The sequence below is a fragment of the Erpetoichthys calabaricus genome, chromosome 14, assembly GCF_900747795.2.
Source record: "Erpetoichthys calabaricus chromosome 14, fErpCal1.3, whole genome shotgun sequence".
Classification (NCBI taxonomy): domain Eukaryota; kingdom Metazoa; phylum Chordata; class Cladistia; order Polypteriformes; family Polypteridae; genus Erpetoichthys; species Erpetoichthys calabaricus.
The window spans coordinates 105,492,632-105,513,903 of NC_041407.2; the positions used below are offsets into that span (position 1 = coordinate 105,492,632).

The following is a 21,272-nucleotide window of genomic DNA, read 5'->3' on the forward strand; positions in this document are numbered from 1 at the left end:
GAGAAGGTCCAGAGAAGAGCTACGAAGCTGATTCAGGGCTACAGGGGATGAGTGATGAAGAAAGATTAAAAGAGCTGAGCCTTAAGGAGATGAAGAGGAGACCTGACTGGAAGTGTGCAAAATGATGAAGGGAATTAGTGCAGTGGATCGAGGTGGTGACTTTAAAATGAGTTCATCAAGAACACGGGGACACAGTTTGAAACTTGTGAAGGGGAAATTTCACATAAACATTAGGAAGTTTTTATTCACACAAAGAACAATAGACACCTGGAATAAGCGACCAAGTAGTGTGGTGGACAGGAGGACTTTAGGGACTTTCAAAACTTGACTTTATGTTTTTTTTGGAAGAAATAAGTGGACAGGACTGGCGAGCTTTGTTAGGCTGAATGGCCTGATCTCGTCTAGAGTGTTCTGATGTTCTAACATATTCAGTGTCTGTGGTTCTCTGTGGACGATATTTCTGCTGCCTGTAAGTTTCTGTTTTGCTGTCAAAACACTGGCACCAGTACACTATATTGCCTGGGGGCCTATAATGCTGTTAAGATGGCCTTGCTATGAACATGCCAGCCCTTCACAGATGGCATCCCAGTATTCTGAATGAAATGCTGCATTAATGTGCTGCTCCACTGAAGAGCTCACGTCACAGTTAAACTCAGCAGAGTTACTGAGCCAGGCACACAGAGTGACATTCAATCACACAAACATTTCAGTCGATTCACAAATATGTGACGATGAGATAACTTTGTGACACAAGAGGGGACGGCTGATGTTTGTTGCTCATACCGATGTAGCTGTTTGACTTGTCCAGATTGGACAGCTTTCTTTCTTGGAGGTCCCAAGATTCACCATCATTTGGATTCCGCCACGTCACATCTATGCTACCTGGAAAGAAACCAAAAAATCAATAAAGTTGAATTAACAGAAATGAAACATAACTAAGAAATAAAACTCAATTGATATTTATGAAAAACAATTTATTATCAGAAGGCAGCGCTAGATAGATAGATAGATAGATAGATAGATAGATAGATAGATAGATAGATAGATAGATAGATAGATAGATAGATAGATAGATAGATAGATAGATGACAAAAGTTAGAATGAATAGAGTCGCATAGTGTGGCGGAGGAGCGATCTCCTCAGTGTGTCAGTGGAGCAGGACGGTGACAGCAGTCTGTCGCTGAAGCTGCTCCTCTGTCTGGAGATGATCCTGTTCAGTGGATGCGGTGGATTCTCCATGATTGACAGGAGCCTACTCAGCGCCCGTCGCTGTGCCACAGATGTCAAACTGTCCAGCTCCGTGCCTACAATAGAGCCTGCCTTCCTCACCAGTTGTTCCAGGCGTTCCTCTTCTTCATGCTGCCTCCCCAGCACACCACCACGTAGAAGAGGGCGCTCGCCATAACCGTCTGATAGAACATCTGCAGCATCTTATTGCAGATGTTGAAGGACGCCAGCCTTCTTTGGAAGTATAGTCGGCTCTGTCCTTTCTTACACAGAGCATCAGTATTGACAGTCCAGTCTAATTTATCATCCAGCTGCACTCCCAGGTATTTATAGGTCTGCACCCTCTGCACAAAGTCACCTCTGATGATCACGGGGTCCATGAGGGGCCTGGATATTCTAAAATCCACCACCAGCTGCTTGGTTTTGCTGGTGTTCAGGTGTAGGTGGTTTGAGTCGCACCATTTAACAAAGTCCTTGATTAGGTTCCTATACTCCTCCTCCTGCCCACTCCTGATGCAGCCCACGATAGCAGTGTCGTCAGTGAACTTTTGCACGTGGCAGGACTCCGAGTTGTATTGGAAGTCCGATGGCTGAACAGGACCGGAGAAATTACAGTCCCTTGTGGCGCTCCTGTGCTACTGACCACAATGTCAGACCTGCAGTTCCCGAGACGCACATACTGAGGTCTGTCTGCAAGATAGTCCACAATCCATGACACCAGGTATGAATCTACTCCCATCTCTGTCAGCTTGTCCCTGAGGAGCTGAGGTTGGATGGTGTTGAAGGCGCTAGAGAAGTCCAGAAACATCATTCTTACAGCACCACTGCCCGACAGCTACATGGAGGCTGACTCTGGCCACTGTGAGCGCTGCTCTTCCCTGATGACGTCAGCTCTGTCAGCCCCTCCACCTTTACAGTGGCCATTTGTTTGATCTGAGTTTTCCACTATCCTAGGTTGCATCAGCCCACCATTACTTCAGGTAATCAGGGTCCTACCGTAAACGAAGGAACTGGAATCAGCAGTGTGGAGTGGAGCGGAGTCATTGGCCATGAGGTCACGAAAAGACAGCAGAGGTGAAGTCTTAATGACCGGAGTGGGCGACGGGAAAATTAATGTTCATTTAATTCCAGTGCAATTAGGCGGCACTTTTCTGGTAAGTCTGTTCCATATCATCTTGCAAAGGGGAATGTCAGATTTATAACGCTAAGTGGCAGTAAATTAATTTGTCGCCGATAACCTTTGCCTCAGGAAATATGAAAACACTTAAGCAAATGGGATCCAGTCTGTTTGCCTTTCAAATGTGGCGAGAAGGGGAGATGAAGCAGACGGGATGCTGCCATTCATCTTGTGTGTCTTTTTCCCCAAAACCTCTGCTTCCATGCTGAGCTTCCAAACAAAAAAACGACGATAACTGAAGGTTAAATGCCCTGAAAAACTCCACCACTTGATTTGCAATCCAGCAAAGTGGGTGTAAACTGTAAGCCCGGATCTATATTACTAAACGACAGTTGTATATATACACGGAGTCAGGACGACGGAGGCAGCGATGCGCACGTGCACTGCGACTCAGTGCCCCAGAGTCAAACCGAGCGGCTTCCCAGACTCAGTAGGTATTGCCCAAACAACACAACACAACCTGTAAACTAAACTTCAGGTCACAATACAACCGCTGCCCGAACGCGCACACCACCGCACATAAAACCTTCGTTTAGTAATGTTTACGAAGGTTGTTTATATGCACGGATGGCAGACGCAACCCTTTCCAAAGGCGCACGCGCACTCGCACAGCACCCAACAGTCAAACCCAGCGGCTTCCCAAAGTCAGTAAGTGGCGCCCAAACAACACAACACAACCTGTAAACTAAACTTGACGCAAAGCGTGCACGCCAACATGTTGCCATGGTGACATATTTAAACATTGACATAATAATAATAATACATTTTATTTATATAGCGCCTTTCCCATGCTCAAGGTACTTACAGAATATAATAAAGAACGGCATAATAACTAGACGCCTTATGACCAGCAGAATCGTACGTCAACGTCGCCGCCATATTGCGAGTGGCACTGCTGTGGAGTGAAGTAATGAATAATGTGCTGCTTGGGATTGTACAAACCGCTGTACGCTCCAAACCAGATCCCGGGGGATTACATTTCATAGGTAAGGATGAACAATTGTTTCGGTTATATTTGGCCGTTAGAAAATCCCGTTTTATAATCTTTACTTTAGCTAAGCCAGGCTAAGCTATGCATTTATATGCTCAAGTGAGCCTCCAAACAACGTTTTGGCTAAACGTATTTAGTCACTATGTACAGGTGCTGGTCATAAAATTAGAATATCATGACAAAGTTGATTTATTTCAGTAATTCCATTCAAAAAGTGAAACTTGTGTATTAGATTCATTCATTACACACAGACTGATGTATTTCAAATGTTTATTTCTTTTAATGTTGATGATTATAACTGACAACTAATGAAAGTCCCAAATTCAGTATCTCGGAAAATTAGAATATGGTGAAAAGGTTCAATATTGAAGACACCTAGTGCCACACTGTTTTCCAGTCAGTTGGGATGACGACTCATCGCTCAGGCCCTCGAGAGCCCCCATCAGAGCCTCCATTGACTCCACAAAGATCACAGCAACCCTAAAAAGGGACCTAACCTTCATCTCAACTCCAAGTACTTTAAGTGATGGTGTGCGGCTGGAGCTCACGAAGGCGTTCATACAAGAGCACCACCTGGTGGTCACAGAACATATGACAATACAGGTCACTCATAATTAACTTGAAAGCGGAAACAATTAGGGGACAGTTATTATGGCCAGAGTTCACAAAAGTATTTTTTTGGCATTGCCACCTGGTGGTGCATTGGCAACCAGTGCCCACCTTTTTCCCTGTACTCAAGTGGAGAAGAAGAATACCTTGGCGGCTGTGTGCTTAAACCACTGGGATTTCAGTTGGGGTGCTCCTATTTCTATTGGCAGTGGATACACCCAGGGTATGGGCTTTAGGATAAGATACAGCCATAAAGATGGCTAAGGAAAGAAAAGGATTCTGGGAACTATCAGGAAAAGAGTGTGATGTAGCATTGGCCTCCACGGGTCCTCAGATGGACTGGATCTGAAAACGCCCTAATAAGACCACCCCACCTCCACCTCCAACCCCCTCCAAATAGATTGAAGGACAACGTAGCTAAGGATCACAAAGGGTTACATTTAAATGAAGGAAGCCCACCTTGCCAGTTGAAGCTTCCCGGCATGACTGGCAGGATGGGAAAAGAGAGGCTAATCAGAATGATGACAGAAAGAAAACAAAATTGGAAACACAGAGAGTAGGAAGACCCTGAAGGAGACTGATTGATGACGTCAAAGAACGGCTGAGAGTAGAAGAAGAGACAGCCATAAAGATGACTAAGGAAAGAAAAGGATTCTGGGAACTATCAGGAAAAGAGTACTAAGCAGCATTGGTTTCCACGGGTCCTCAGATCTGAAAATGCTGTGATAAGACCACCCCATCTCTACCTCCAACCCCCTCCAAATAGATCGAAGGGCGACGTAGCTAAGGGTCCCCAAGGGATACATTTAAATGAAGGAAGCCCACCTTGCCAGTTGAAGCTTCCCGGCATGCCAATGTATACGTCCGTTTCAGTCATGCCTGCTGCCATTCCCATGCTGCACATGCCCTCCATGTTCAGGTCTCCCCCCGGGTTGCAGACCTCGTAGTGGTGGATCTGCCAGTCATCGTCTTCATCATAGTTAAGACTGTTGCCCCTCACAAAACACTTTCCAATCATACGCAGCTGCTCTTCATTGCCCGACATCATGATCCTGACGTATCTGTGTCCACAGGCCTGAAGGGGGCGACAGAGAGCCCAAAAAATCACAGTGAGTGTTGTGAAGTAATGAAGATTGGCACATTGAGCACAACTGTGTGGCACTGAGTCTTATGCCATGCATTCCGCCCACCTGCTACAGTACTTACCATCCCATGTTAGGGAGGGCCAGGAAAGGGACGAGTTCCACCACTCGGCACCATGGACTGGTAGACTCAGCCAAACCCTACACTGTGCCCACCAGTGATTTACAACTGGCTGTAAATTCAAGCCACTTACCACCAGTCCCACCGTAGGCTGCAACAAGCTGTGGTGGATGAGCTTTTATGTCTAAGCCTCGTTCCAGATTTGGTGCTTGAACTTAGGAGACTGGAAATGTTTGTGGCCATTGGTCTCAGATATCTCAAGACAGCACCCACTGATGGCACCAAAACTTCATGACAACATCAGCTTAACAACACTAAGAGAGGAATCCCTGAACCACCCCACAGGAGAAAATGGTGTGGAAGGTGAGGCCTCCACCACAGGTCATGCACTGGTACAGCGTGTTGCCGCACCCACCACACGACGAAACAGCTCGGGATCCTGGTTGGCAACCCCCCAGGCAGACATGTGGCTCAGTCATACCTTCTATCTGCCGCAGCAAAGTGTTACATGGGCATCCCCTTGGTCTGGTCGAGCCACTCGGGTCCTCAACAATAAGCCGGATCACCCTCGGGTAATCGCACCACATGGCCTTAGTGCCGTAACTGACACTCCCTCACAATGCAGGTCATGTGCCTCATTCGGGGGGCTCCATGAGCAACATAAAGTCAAACCAGCGGGACCCGAAGAGACACACATGAAGGAGTCGAGTCTTCATCTCAGGTCACTGGATGGCGTCCATGTGTCACAAACAGGAAGCACCAGGTCTCTAAAGAATTGGACCTTCGTCCTTTTACAGAGATATCGGGGGTGCCACACACTCCTTTCCAGCGACCTCATGACCCCCCTCCCCCCCATGCTCTCTCAATCCATCTATTAACTTCATAGGAAGAGTCACCAGAGTCATGAATGTCACTGCTGGGGTAAGTAGACCACTCAACAACGTCGACACTCTCTCCGCAGACAGACACACTGCTGATGTGCCCAACAGGCCATTAAAGGCCTGGCTGTTGGGTTTTTTTAGGACCCTCACAAGCACAGACACTCAGACCCCTCACTCAGTCTCTCGAGTGCCCAGATCAGAGCCTCCATTGACGAATTGAAGATCACAGCATTGTCAGCAAAGTCAAGATCAGTGAATTTCTCTTCACCAACAGATGCCCCACAGCAGCTGGACCCCACTTCCCAACACCCAGTCCAGGCAAACATTGGACAGAGTAGGAGCAGAACACACTGCTGACGGACCCCAGAATCAACTGAGTAAAATGCACAGGTTCTGCCTCCACTCTGCTCAGGCTCGCCATGATATCCAGCAACTTCGGGTGCATCCCGCAAAAGTCTCACGATGTCAAACGCTTTACAAAAATTGACAAAGGCTGCAAAGAAACTCTGCCGATATTCGCGTTTGCGCTCCGTGAGAACCCTCAGTGGCAGGATGCGGTTGATGGACTTCTTAGGTGTAAAACCAGATTGTTCCGGTCGCTGGTCGGTGAGCAAGTGATCACAGGTCCTGTTGAGGACCTTACCCGGCACCGAGAGCAGCGTTATCACCCTGTAGGTGCCGCTGTCCAACGATCACCCTTCCCTTTCCAGACTAGGATGACAAGTCCTGTTTTCCAGTCAGTTGGGATGATGACTCATCGCTCATCCCCTCGAGAGCCCCCATCAGAGACTCCATTGACTCCACAAAGATCACAGCACCCCTAAAAAGCGACCTAACCTTCATCTCACTCCAAGTACTTTAAGTGACGGTGTGCGGCTGGAGCTCACGAAGGCGTTCATACAAGAGCACCACCTGGTGGTGACAGAATATATGACAATACAGCTTACTTGTAATTAACTTGGAAGTGGAAACAATTAGGAGACAGTTATTATGGCCAGAGTTCACAAAAGTATTGTTTTGGCATTGCCACCTGGTGGTGCATTGGTAAGCAGTGCCCACCTTTTTCCCCGATACTCAAGTGGAGAAGAAGAATACCTTGGAGGCTGTGTGCTTAAACCACTGGGATTTCATTTGGGGTGCTGCTATTGCAGAAGGAGCCTTATTGGCAGCGGAGACACCCTGTGTATGGGCTTTATAAGGGTGATACCCAACCAATCTCTTAACCATCTTCCCAGCAAAAGTTGACACCTACATTGTCTGGAAGATGAAATCTCCACCACCACCCGCTAAAAAAAATATTGAACATTCACCTCACTCCACTTATTTGAGTAAGAACGTTGTCCAACCACTTAATGTCACTCAAGGACACAGAGAGAGCTTATCCTGGCAGCAGTAGGCACAAGACGGGAACCAACCTTGGATGAGGAGACCATCCACTGCAAGACCCACTCACTTCCACACCAACATTCAAACTAGTGACAATTTGGAATTGACAATTAGCCTAAGATGCATGTTTTTGGGGTACATGGGTGGAAAGTCCATACAGACAACAGGGAGAACGTCCAGGGGAAAAATTGGCACAGCGGTCCACATTGAGCCACAGTGCCATCCATAAAAACACAAAAAGTGACCTTTATGTCATATTTTTACTGAACACATCTTTGATGGAAGCCACGCGTCACATTGGACACCTCCTTTAACCTTTAACCTTTGCGCTGGCACTGCAGGGATAGGACTTGACAAGATGTACGTGGCTGATGGGGGGGCCCTCACTTACCAGCACTCTTCCTCCAGTGGGACCTCCTTGACTGGCCACTGTCACTCCAAGCCACATGCCTTCAATCATCTCTGTCGACGGAGACACTGGAAAGAAAGGACAAGACAGAGGTGAAGTAAATGAGAGCTGCTCCCCCGGTGGACTCTGGACATGTCCAGAGCTTACCAAGATGTTCACCTGGTGGTAACAGAGGACACGACAACGCCATCTCAAATATATACTTCTTGGAAATTGAGGTTGTTCATGGGGACAGGGTTTAGGCTCGGAGATCACCGTGTCTTCTCACGACAGAACACATGGAAAACTCTTTCCAACAATATTATCTGAAAATTATAGCCATACAGGTGGACATAATGGTTCACTGAGATCAGTCAGGACAGCACCACCTGATGGTGCCCGGGGACACGACAGCACCAACTCAACCACCGTTCCTGCGTATTAAGGATATTCGTGGACAGTGCTTGGGCTCAGAGCTCACCAAGGCTTTTCATGGCAGAAACACCTGATGGTTCTAGAAGGCATGACAACAACTGCTCAGCAATATTACCTGGAAATGATTACCTGTGATGTGCGGCCATGGCCATTACCCAGCCGGGACGCCAACTGCATGGAGAGCATCGGCAGGGCAATACCTTCCCCGGGACAATAGAGGGCAGATCTCCTGGGCAGCTGTGGCACCATGGATTTTCTGCCGGATATGCTGGGAGTTGGAGTTTGGCTCAGCCCTGTTGGGTTCCATGGGAGCCACCAGACAGGGGGGTGGGGGTGGGGGGGGGGGGGGGGGTGCAGAGCCCTACATTAGGCTCTCACCACACCTGGGAATGATTCAAGGTCCAACTAATGAGCCACTCCCGGGGCCATCATAACAGGAGCCGCCTCACTCAATTTGGGGAGTCAGAGTTAGGAGGAGGTGGATGAAGCTTACCTGGAGGAGTGGAGTGGAGTGGAAGGACAACGAGAGGAAGAGAAAGAAGAGAGCTGTGCTTTATGTACTGTGCGGTGGGGAGCAGAGAAAAGTGCTCCCCAGCTGGAAATAAACGTGTGTGCCTGTCTTTGTCGAGATTAGGGCGGCTTGTATGTACCCCGGTGGTCCACACACCACCTGATGGTGACAGCATGAATGACAACACCAGTTCAGCAATATTAGGCTCAGCTGGATAACTGACTGGCCAAAGCTAACTAAATTGTTGGATGTGGCAGCGCCACCTGGTGGTGGTAAATAAAATAACATGTTGAAATGAATGACAACACCAAGTTTAAAGTATTAAGGGCATCAGGACTGTGTGTGTGTTCAGAGCTCACTAAAGGTTAAATTTAACAGTGCCACCTGGTGGTGCCAGCATGAATGACAACACCAGCTTGACAGTATTAAACTCAGCTGGGTAGTCTGCGTGGCCACAGAAGGCATTCTGATGCCAAAATGAATGACAACACCAAGTCCAAAGTATTAAGGTCATCTGGACAGTGTGTGTGTTCTGAGCTCACTAAAGATTTAATATGACAGTGCCACCTGGTGGTGCCAAATAAAATAATAAGTCGACAATACTACTTTTTTGGGCCACTGTGACTCGTAGTGTTTGTCGTCAGAGTTTAAAAAAATTTCTCAAGACAGTGTCACCTACTGGCACGAGAACACATGACAACAACTGTTCAACAGTATTAGCTGGAAATGATGGTTGATCAGACTTACATTGTGGGCAGAGCATCACCTGATGCCAGAATGAATGACAACACCAAGTCCAAAGTATTAAGGGCATCGGGACAGTGTGTATGTGTTTTAAGAGCTCACTAAAGGTTCAATATGACAGTGCCACCTGGTGGTGCCAAATAAAATAATAAGTCGACAAATCTACTTGGAAGTTCGGGCTACTGTGACTGGTAGTGTTTGTCGTGAGAGTTCAAAAAGATTTCTCAAGACAGTGTCACCTACTGGCACGAGAACACATGACAACGAATGTTTAACAGTATTACCTGGAAATGATGGCTGTTCAGGTGTACATTATGAGCTGAGCTCACCATGATCTGTCAAGACAGCCCCACCTGATGGCGCCAGCATGAATGACAACATCAGCTCGACAGTATTAAACTCAGCATCATCACACTGAGCACTGAAGCGCCGCAGGGCTGTGTGCTTAGTCCACTGCTGTTCACCCTGCTGACTCACGACTGCACAGCCACGCACAACACCAACCACATCATCAAGTTTGTGGATGATACGACGGTGCTGGGACTGATAAGCAGGGATGATGAAACAGCAAACAGAGATGAGGTGGAACGGCTCTCCGCATGGTGTGAAGACAACAATCTATCTCTCAATTTCGACAAGACAAAAGAGATAATCGTGGACTTCAGAAAATCACGTCCTGCCCACATCCCACTTAGCATCAACGGTTTAGATGTGGAGACTGTTAGGATTCGCTGTGCACATAACTGAGGGAACTTACGTGGATACATAACACCTCATCACTAAACAAGAAAGCCCAGCAGAGACTACACTTCCTGAGGTGACTGAAGCGAGCGAGTCTTCCCCCCTTCCATCCTCACCATGTTCTACAGAGGCACCATTGAGAGTGTTCTGACCAGCTGCATCACTGTCTGGTATGGCAACTGCAAACATATCCGACCACAAAGGATAGAGAAGACAGCAGAGAACATTATTGGGGTGCCTCTCCATTCACTGCAGGACATATTTTACAAACGCAGTGTCCGCAAGACCTGCAGCCCCCTTACACCCCTCACATGGACTTTTGCCATCCAAGAGAAGATACTGCAGCATCAGAGTCAGATCTGCCAGGCTGCAGGAGAGTTTTTACCCCCAAGCTGTCAGACTCCTTAATACCAGGCTGCCCCCTGGGACCTTCCACATGGCCTCAACCACCTCTAAAAACAGAACTTTTATACACTGAAAAAAAAATGTGATGATTCACACTTAATATTTTCAATCTGAACCAAATATAATTCTTTTTAGCTTATTGATCCCACAATTTTTAAGTTGAGGCAAATCATTTAGAGTGATTGGGTGCAATTCACTTGTTTTTCTACTGAAGTAAATCTATTTTTTAAGTTGTTCTTCTTTTTTGGCAGTTGGAAAGCCATCAAACTGGAAAGTTCAACCGAAAGAATTTACAAACGGCCCCTCAAACACAGCACATGAACAACCTAAAATATTAAGTTAACTGAAATAGGATTTTTACGTTTATTCCTCAACCATAACTTAATTTGGTACAAACAATTTATTTGTACTTTGATTGAGATCTGAAACCAAATATTTCAAGCTGCAACACTAAATGACTAATCTTAAGTTGCTTGAAAGAGAAAATTTACGTTGAATGAACAACATCAATGTTATACTTTTTTCAGTGTACATGCCAGCCACTGTGCTGCAAAGACGAGTGTGCAGGTAGAGAAGAACTGAAAATCTCATACTGACCTGTAAGGATTTTGACACTCTTGTTATCCTTTTGCTGTGAAACATTCTGACCTGTCATTGTCTACACACATCTTAAACAACTATTATCATACACTGATCATTTCTGTATTACAGTAATCTCTCACTTATCGCGGGAGATAGGTTCCAAGGCCGACCGCGATAACTGAATTTCCGCGAAGTAGGGACACCATATTTATTTAATTATTTAACGTGTATTTGGACGTTTTTAAACCCTCCCTGTATTGTTTACAACCCACCCTTTACTCTATTAATAACAGGGACAACTGCTAAGCAATATGAAATCGGTAGATAAGTTTACACTTACTGTATAGCGAAGTACACGTAGCTATATATGACGTGATGATGGTGATGAATATGCTGCGCAGTAAAAAATGATGACGATGAAGGTGATGAACCCCTGAATGCAGTAGCAAGAGCACGTTAATGCTGAATGAGTGAGATGAGACTTCCTGGTTAATGCACCGCTCTGTCGCTGAGCCAATCAGCAGCACACAGGAACTTAACTGCGTGCTCTGATTGGGTAGCTTCTCAACCATCCGCCAATGGCATCTCTTGTATGAAATCAACTGGACAAACCAACTGAGGAAGCATGTAAGAAGACCCATTGTCCGCAGAAACCCGCGAAGCAGCGAAAAATCCGCATTATATATTTAGATATGCTTACATATAAAATCCGCGAAAAGTGAACCGTGAAGTAGCGAGGGATTACCGTATCTATATCTATTATTTATTATTTATTTATTACTAGCTGTACCCGGCCACGCGTTGCTGTGGCTCAGTCTGGTTAAATGGAAAAGAAAGAAAAGAGAAAGCGCACGTTTCTAATATGTTTAATTTCACAATGCTTGTGGGTATACAATATTCTTTGTTGTCTGTGCAGATATACAGATTGTCTGGTTTGCCGACTCTAGAACATGCAACATGTAATTCTCCATGTGAGAAGCAATCCGTGTCTAGATCTAAACCGCACAATTCTAAAGATTGGCCCTGCATGAGCTTTGTTGATGGTGATTTCAAACGCCAATTGAATTGATAATTGCAATCTCTTAAATTGAAATGGCATATCCGTTGGAATGATAGGAATGTGAGGAATGAGGACATCTTCACCTTTGAAAGGTAATGTCAAGATTGTTGCTTCTACGACGTTGCTCATTAATTTTTTTTACCGCAAGCGGCGTGCCGTTGCAAAGCTTTGGCTGGTTGATATTTCACAACATGATAATTGGCACGCCGATTTTCAATTGCAGTACGTGCGGTGGTATCCCTGGCAGATCGAGTGAATTCAAAAAGTTTGTTGGATAATTAACCGCTTCATTTGCTTCCACAACAGTGTCGACGGACTTGTATGTGACTGCCTCGCTTTGAATGTTAGACTGAATAATATTGTTAAGTTCGTAGACATCTTTGTTGTTGGCCGCAAGAATAGCTCGTTCACTCAGCCAATCGTGATTCTTATAATTGGTTTGAATATTGGGAATTACTTTTTCAACCAATTCTTCTTTTGACGTCACTAAATTACAGAAGTTATGAGGCAATGAAATTCGTCCTGAGGTCAGACCAACTGGCACCTTTCCGTTCCCAATTTCCAGGAATTGATGTGAGAATATCTCCGCTGATCGATCGTTTTGCAGCTGGACACGCATAGTTGTAGTTAATTTTAACGCCTTTACGTGTCTCCACAAAGTAGAGTATTTCACACAAGCATTTATTTCGTCTGCTGGTGTCGATCGAGGAATTACAGGTAATGTTTGCTTGAAATCTCCTGCAACCAATATTAATGCATTCCCAAATGGTCTGATGTTTCCACGCAAATCTTGCAATGATCGATCAAGAGCCTCGAGCGATTTTTTTGTGCGCCATTGTGCATTTACAATGCATTGCATTTCTGCAATACTTTTCCCATGCCGGATGCTTTGGAAATGTTGCACGTGGGAGTTTCAATGAATTGCATGTTCAATGGCAATTTCAAAGCGGAATGAGCAGTTCTTCCACCTGGTAGCAATGTCGCAGCTATTCCGAACAACGCAAGAGCTAAGGCTATGTCATTTTGGGATCGAATTGATGTTGTTTTTACATCCAACAGATGGCGCTGTTTTTCAAAAAAAGCATGTTTTTACCTGTCACAGGTGTGACATCAGGGTGGCGCAGTGGGTAGCGCTGCTGCCTCGCAGTTGGGAGACCTGGGGACCTGGGTTTGCTTCCCGGGTCCTCCCTGCGTGGAGTTTGCATGTTCTCCCCGTGTCTATGTGGGTTTCCTCCGGGCGCTCCAGTTTCCTCCCATAGTCCAAAGACATGCAGGTTAGGTGGATTGGCTATTCTAAATTGGCCCTAGTGTGTGCTTGGTGTGTGGGTGTCCTGCGGTGGGTTGGCACCCTGCCCGGGATTGGTTCCTGCCTTGTGCCCTGTGTTGGCTGGGATTGGCTCCAGTAGACCCCCGTGACCCTGTGTTCGGATTCAGCGGGTTAGAAAATGAATGGATGAATGGTGTGACATCTATATAATATAGGTATATAAAAACACGCACATATTTGAATGCAACATTCTGTCAAAATTTCAAAGCAATCGGTGAAGAACTTTCGGAGATTTAAGATTTTGAACAAATGAACATTTACATTTTTATTTATATAGATATTACATATCTTGCACATCAGTATTGCTGCTACTTCTTTGTCTTTGTCTTGTCTTTGCGCAATGTCTTGTTTTGTTTGTGTTTTAATTTTAATTAAAATTTTAATTCTATTTTTAAATTATTATTTGCACATCATGTTGCAATTTCATCTATCTGTATACTTGTATATGGTTGAGATGACAATAAAGTTCACTTTGACTTTTTATGACCAATTCATGCAGTAAACCAGATAATCCCAAAGGGTTCACATACATTTTATTTTGACTGTAGCTGTGTGTCATCAGCATAACAATGACATTTAATACCATGGTGCCGGAAGATATTACCTATTGGGAAGATAGAAATGAGAAAAAGAAGCGACCCCAAAACAGAACCCTGCAGGGACTCCCTGAGCAACGACTGCATACTCAGATTTAAAGCCCTTTATTTGAACAAATTGCCTCCTATCAGTGAGGTAGGAAGAGAAACCACTGGAGAACAAGGCCACAGACTCCAGGACTAGCGAGTCATTTCAAAAGTATCTGATGGGATATGTGGTGTCAAATGTGGAGCTGAGGTCAAGAAGCGCAAGAATTGATAAAAGTCCCAGATCAGCTGCCCAGAGAAGATCATTGTACATAGAATAATATAATAATAGAACACCTTGTACATAGAATAATAGATTATTGCGGTAGTTTTTTTTTTTTAATAGTTTTTACAGTTCACTGTCAGTGTGTAAAATTATCAACTTTGCAGTAACTGGGATCATCTTTGCATGAAAAAAATATGCATGCCATTGAAATTTCACTTTTTCTTGGTAAATTGTGACATTTCTTTAAAAAGTGCAGCAAAAACGTATTAGATAGATAGATAGATAGATGGATATGAAAGGCACTATAAAATAGATAGATAGATAGATAGATATGAAAGGCACTATATGATAGATAGATAGATAGATAGATATGAAAGGCACTATATGATAGATAGATAGATAGATAGATAGATAGACATGAAAGGCACTATATGATAGATAGATAGATATGAAAGGCACTATATGATAGATAGATAGATATGAAAGGCACTATATAATACATAGATAGATAAATATGAAAGGCACTATATAATAGATAGATAGATATGAAAGGCACTATATAATAGATAGATAGATAGATAGATATGAAAGGCACTATATGATAGATAGATAGATAGATAGATAGATAGATAGATAGATATGAAAGGCACTATATAATAGATAGATAGATAGATAGATATGAAAGGCACTATATAATAGATAGATAGATAGATATGAAAGGCACTATATGATAGATAGATAGATAGATAGATAGGAAAGGCACTACATGATAGATAGATAGATAGATAGATAGATAGATATGAAAGGCACTATATAATAGATAGATAGATAGATATGAAAGGCACTATATAATAGATAGATAGATAGATCTTTATTGTCATTGTCACTTTTACAATGGAACAGCAAAATTGAAGGTGCATTTGGTGTCCGGGGGTGCATTAACTCCACCCCCACCCCCCAAGTATGTGGTAGTTTAAGGGTTAAAAGTCGGAACTCCGTTTTGGGTCTGAAGCCTGCCAGTTGAGTTTGAGATCAGGTTGCCCAGGGTGAGGCATAAATTATATCCAGGCCAGTGAAGGTCCTGGTCTGATTTGTGGGTTATTTTTAGGTGGCATTTCTCCGTCGTTGTGATGTTTGTGTCACCCACTCACAGCACACGGCAGAAGAATTGCTCAGATGGTCCCAACTTTAAAATGGCTCACAAATGCAAGAAGGAGGTGGCCTACCTTTCTGAATGAGCTCCACCCTGCTGCAGTCTGTCATGTCATTGGTAATGGGACAATAGTAGAGCGCCCCCGTTTCATTGGCGTTGGCATTGATGTTAGAGGTAGCCTTCTCTTTTGGAGCACCAGTCAGCAACCTAAAAGAGACAAAAAGTGTCAATGATATGTGCGTGAAAGATTCATCTCTCCATGCATTTTCTTTTGCTTATCCAGGTCTGCATCTTGGGGGGTGCAGTTTAAGCAAAGAGGCCCAGATGTTCCTTTTCTCCCCACAACCTCCTCCAACTCCTCTGAAGGGATACTGAGGTGGTCCCGGCCAGCTGGGAGATTTAATCTCTTTTGCATCTCCTGGGTCTAAGGACATGAGGATATGTCTCAAATATCTCCTCAGGGATTCATTCTGGAAGCATCCCAATCAGATGCTTGAACCATTTTAATGGGTGGAGAGGCAGCAGCTCTACTTTAAGCTTCTTAGAAATGTCTGTGCTCCTCAACTTATCTCTAAGGCTGAGCCCAAACTGCATGTGAAGAAAGCTCAGGAAAGGTGTTATATGAAATGAAGTTTCACTACACGGCTTGTGCTGAAAAGCCTGTTTTAAAATGAAACATGCATACTCCACAAGCACTTTGTGACAGTCAAATAAAGATTGATTGCTCTCTTGGATTGATTGTTTATTTTGTGGGCTACCTCATCTAAGACAGGTCGAAATCTAAATAATCAATGTAGACCTCAGCATTAAAATTGGCAGTGCGCCATCTATTGGAATGCAGTTTGTAATGCAAGTAGTAATAAAATGCTTTGCATTTGCAAATCCAACAAATGACTCAACACAGACATTTGTTGTAATAAAATGCATTACTACAAATGTTTGTGATGTGCTGTCTGTTGGAATGACAAATGTATTTGTCTCTGTTGTATGGCATTTGGTATGGGATTTATAAAAACCGTGTTAGTATTTGTGATGTGCCATCTGCTGGAACGACAAATGTAATGCATTTTATTACCACAAATGGTTGTGATGTTCCATCTGTTGGAATGACAAATGCAATGCCTATATCTCTGTGTTGTATGCCATTCAGTATGGGATTTTCAAAAACAGTGTTAATATTTGTGATGTGCCATCTGTTGGAATGACAAACGCAATGCATTTTATTACTACAAATGGTTGTGATGTTCCATCTGTTGGAATGACAAATGCAATGCCTATATTTCTGTGTTGTATGCCATTCGGTATGGGATTTGCAAAAACAGTGTTAATATTTGTGATGTGCCATCTGTTGGAATGACAAATGCAATGCTTACATCTCTGTTATTGGCCATTTAGTTTGAGATTTGTAAAAGCAGTGTTAATGTTTGTGATGTACCATCTGTTGTAATGACAAATACAATGTAATTTATTACTACAAATGTTTATGATGTTCCATTTGTTGGAATAAGAAATGTAATGCCTATATCTCTGTTGTATGCCATTCGGTATGGGATTTGTAAAAGCAGAGTTAATGTTTGTGACGTGCCATCTGTTGGAATGACAAATATAATGCATATATCTCTGTTATATGCAATTTAGTATGAGATTGTAAAAGCAGTGATAATGTCCATGAAGTACCATCTGTTGGAATGATGAATGCAATGCATTTGTCATCTGCTGGACATAACAACTGGAACAGACACACAGACTCTTATCTTTTTTATTAAAGTGGATTATTCATCATCTCCACTCCACTTTGGGCTGACCTGACATTGAAAGTACAATAATGGTTGATCTGACCGTGACACTTTCTTGATTATTTACAGAGCCTTTCTGAAATTATTCTGGCTCCTTCACTTTTTACACTTTTTTCTAAAGTTACAGCCTTGGACTAAATTTATTGTGATTCTCCTAACCCCCTTATTCCAAACCAGGGTTAAGGGGGGGGATTTTAGAGCCAATTCCAACTAGCATATGGTGCAAGGCGGGAACAAACCCTGGACAGGGTGCCAGTCTATCACAGGTTGAACACACACAAGTGCCAATTTAGTGATGCCAATCCACCTAATGTGCAAGTCTTTGGATTGTAGGTAGAAACCGGAGCACCAGGAGGTCACCCACCCACCCTCACACACACAGGGTGAACATACAAAGTCCACGCAGGGAGGACCAGGGACGAGAATCCTGGTCTCCTTACTGTGAGGACTGAGGTCTAACGTGCTGCCTTTGCTAAGTAAATGATTTTTTCCCCTCATCAGCCTACACTGAATACTCCAAAATGACAAGGCAAAAACAGAACTTTAGAAACTTTTGCAAATTTATTAAAAATAAAAATACTGAAATTTCGCTTTGACAGAGGGGCCATTTCACATCAGCCCCCCACAAACGATATCAGTTTTCTGTCAGTTTACTCTTTGAGACTTTTTGGACTTTATCACACCATTTTAATCCCCTTGTATTTCAGATGCACCCCTCACCATTTCTGTCTGAAGCAGAGTTACTTGGTGCTGATGTTTAAATTAGAAGTAAAAGGAGAATTTATTACAGTGTAAGAGCTGCTGCAAATTCTGTTATTGCCCTGTCGCCATATTATACCCCCTCACATCATCACGGCCACAGGTACATTCAAGTTCAGCCCAGTGTGTCTGACTTTGTATAGCGCCTTTCATTGACGTTTACTTCTTGGTATTGAAGATCACCAGCGCATGATTCCTAAATGGAGAAACACTTTCCTTTGTTTTCATCGCTCAAGGATTCTAAATGAGCGCAGTTTAACTATGGGATGATCGCCTGGAAAGGCCTTTTTTTGTCAAGACGGGTGCTTAGCACCGACGGAGCGCTGACTCAGGAATGCCGCTTTAGGAATTTACAGCCGGAGGAGGCGGCCGTTCTGAGAAATGAACTCCTTGATAAACTTAACGTTATTTTACTTCGCCCCAGAGGCTCGGATTTCAGCAAACACTGCGGAGAGCTTGCTTGACCTTTCCAAACACTTTGAGCGACACGTTAAACATGACGGCTTGAAATAGGGTCGGACCGCACCCCTCCTGTTCAAATATATGGAGCGGAGCTGAAAGGTTCAAATGTGGCCGTCTACCTACACAAACGGTGATATATATGAGAGAGAGAGAGAGCGCCTGCGAGAAAGACAGAAAGGGAGTGAGAGAGCAAGCGATAGAGAGTGAGAGAGAGGGAGCGTGCGCATGCACGAACACATGCGCGCGCACTCAAGCGCTAAAACGCGCCTATTTATACAGTAGAGTCGCGCTTATCCAACCTTCGCTTATCCAACATTCTGTATTATCCAACGTCCCACCGCAAAAAAACAAAAAAAAAAACGCATCAATCGGCAACAAGAACTGCAAGTTGCGAGCGTGAGCGTAGTCTATTTTTTGTTGCTAAGTTCATTTTTTCAGTTAATTTTTTTCTGTTGTTTTGTTGTAAAACATGATTACAGTGGATTATGTGGCTGGCCCTCTCTGGCGTGCGTGTCACTCACGCGCGTGTGTGTGTGCATATGCGTGCACGCGTGTGTCTCTTGCGCGCGTTCGCGTGTATGCGTGTGTCTATCTCGCGTGTGTGTGCGTGTGTCTCTCTTTCTCTCGGGTGTGTGTGCGTGTGTGTCTCTCTCTCTTGCGCGTGCATGTGTCTGTGTCTCTCTCGCGCTCTCTCTCTCTAAAGCTGCACAGGGAGAGACTGAACACGTGCAGAAATCATCTGCGCGCACAAACCGAAAGGGAAACTGGCTTGTTCCTATACCGAGTCTGTGGTCGTGCACAGAGGCAAAAGTTTGGCGAACTTTTGGTCATAACCCGATTTGTACGTGTTCAGAGATGTTCGTGAGCTGAGGTTCCACTGTATTAGGCTCGTAATGTGTAAAATTATAACATAGTTTGACGTTTAATAGGCTTTTTCTTAACACCTCCCATTATCCGACATTTTCGCTTATCCGACGTTCTGCCGGCCCGTTTATTTCGGATAAGCGAGACTCTACTGTACCTGAAAAACAAGCTGGGCTCAAAAACAAATAAAAATTTTAAAAATAACAGACACACGACTATAAATGGGTAACACTTTAGTTTTGTTATTGCAAAGATGCTTCTACTATTAATTTACACTTACGTAACAGGACCTTAACAAAGGCTTCTTTTGGTCTTCATAACAATTATAAGACATCAGTAGACAGGTCATGTGCGGTGCGACATATTCACATGGTGGCAAAATTATTTGTTAAAATGAAGGATCCGCATGTCTTATACTAAATAAGTAACATCAAGAGAAATGTGTCTCATTTAAGCCACCTCATCCATCCATATTTCTTAACACAGGGTCAAGGGAGTCAATGCCAGCCAACACCGGGCGCAAGGCAGGAAACAAACCTCGAGCATGGTGCCACCCCACCGCAGGGCACACACCAATCAGGGACAATTTAGAATCACCAATGCACGTCTTTGGACTGTGGAAGAAAACTGGAGTACCCGGAGGAAGCCCATGCAGACATGGGAGAACATGCAAACACCACACATGGAGGACCCAGGAAGCGAACCCGGGTCACCTAACTGCAAGGCAGCAGCGCTACCCACTGCGCCACTGTGCCGCCTTAAGCCACCTCACACCACTGAAAATGAATTTTTGTTAGTAGGCCACATTGCAGAGATGAACAAACACTTAACTGGTACTTTGTAATTGTCACAAAGACCCTGAGAAGAGGTTTTGTTACATAATAGTACATGAGTTAGAGAAGCATTTTTGCAGCACCTAAGCTAAAGTGTTGTCCATAAATGTCAAGGCCAGATCTGCCATCAGGGTGACTCAGACCTGTTGCTGTGGGCGGGGCCTAAGTGGGTCCTGTCCGTCCAATCAGACCACAAGGTTGGGTGGGGAGCATGCGCTGATACAGCACGTTGCCGCACCCACCACACTAAGGCTCATCCGTTAATATTTTTTAATGAGGAAAAATACTCTTCCGTTTAAAATACGCATTTACTTATCTGACTGACGCCTTTATCCAAGGCGACTTACAACATTTATGACATGATTGGTTCCATCTCTTTAGGTTTTCCAAGTGGAGTACAGTTAAGTCCAGTGACTTGCGCTTGGTCACATAGTGTCAGCAGTGTGATTTGAACCCATAACCTCAAGATTTGAAGTCCAGAGCCTTAACCACTACGCCACACTGCTGGCAGAGGTACTTGCACAGGGACCTACAGAGTTGCAAATAACTGAAACTGGAGATTTTGTAACTGATAGGCGCCCTTCTGGTGGTACGGCAACAAGTGACACTCAAACTGGTAAATCAGACAGTCATTCAGCGTTACCTTCAGCACATCCAAAGTACAGTAATGTGGACCGCTCATAATTACAAGATACAGCGCATGGAATACATTATAAATATTTGCAAATGCTGGCAATGGCCTCAACTCCTTATTTACTTGACTATTTAAAGATCCTCATATTGGCAAAAAACGTCAAGCGTTCGGCAGCGAACAGAGTTGGACTAAATAACGTGTGCCAAGTTCGATCACTGTGGACGACCCTGGCACGAGGGCACCATATACTGTATC

The 21,272-nt window shown here is 44.2% G+C and overlaps 1 protein-coding gene across 2 annotated transcripts in view; it reads right to left on the reverse strand.

Annotated features, from left to right (window-relative positions):
* itga3b (integrin, alpha 3b) overlaps window positions 1-21,272 on the reverse strand; it is a 190,088-nt gene that overhangs the window by 61,477 nt on the left and 107,339 nt on the right. For both annotated transcript variants that reach the window (XM_051936386.1, XM_051936387.1), the window contains exons 2-5: window positions 15,743-15,876; window positions 7,866-7,951; window positions 4,830-5,079; window positions 784-882 (exon numbers count right to left, since the gene is read on the reverse strand). In XM_051936386.1, coding sequence (XP_051792346.1) covers window positions 784-882; window positions 4,830-5,079; window positions 7,866-7,951; window positions 15,743-15,876 — 569 coding nt within the window. The remainder of the gene's footprint in view (window positions 1-783; window positions 883-4,829; window positions 5,080-7,865; window positions 7,952-15,742; window positions 15,877-21,272) is intronic.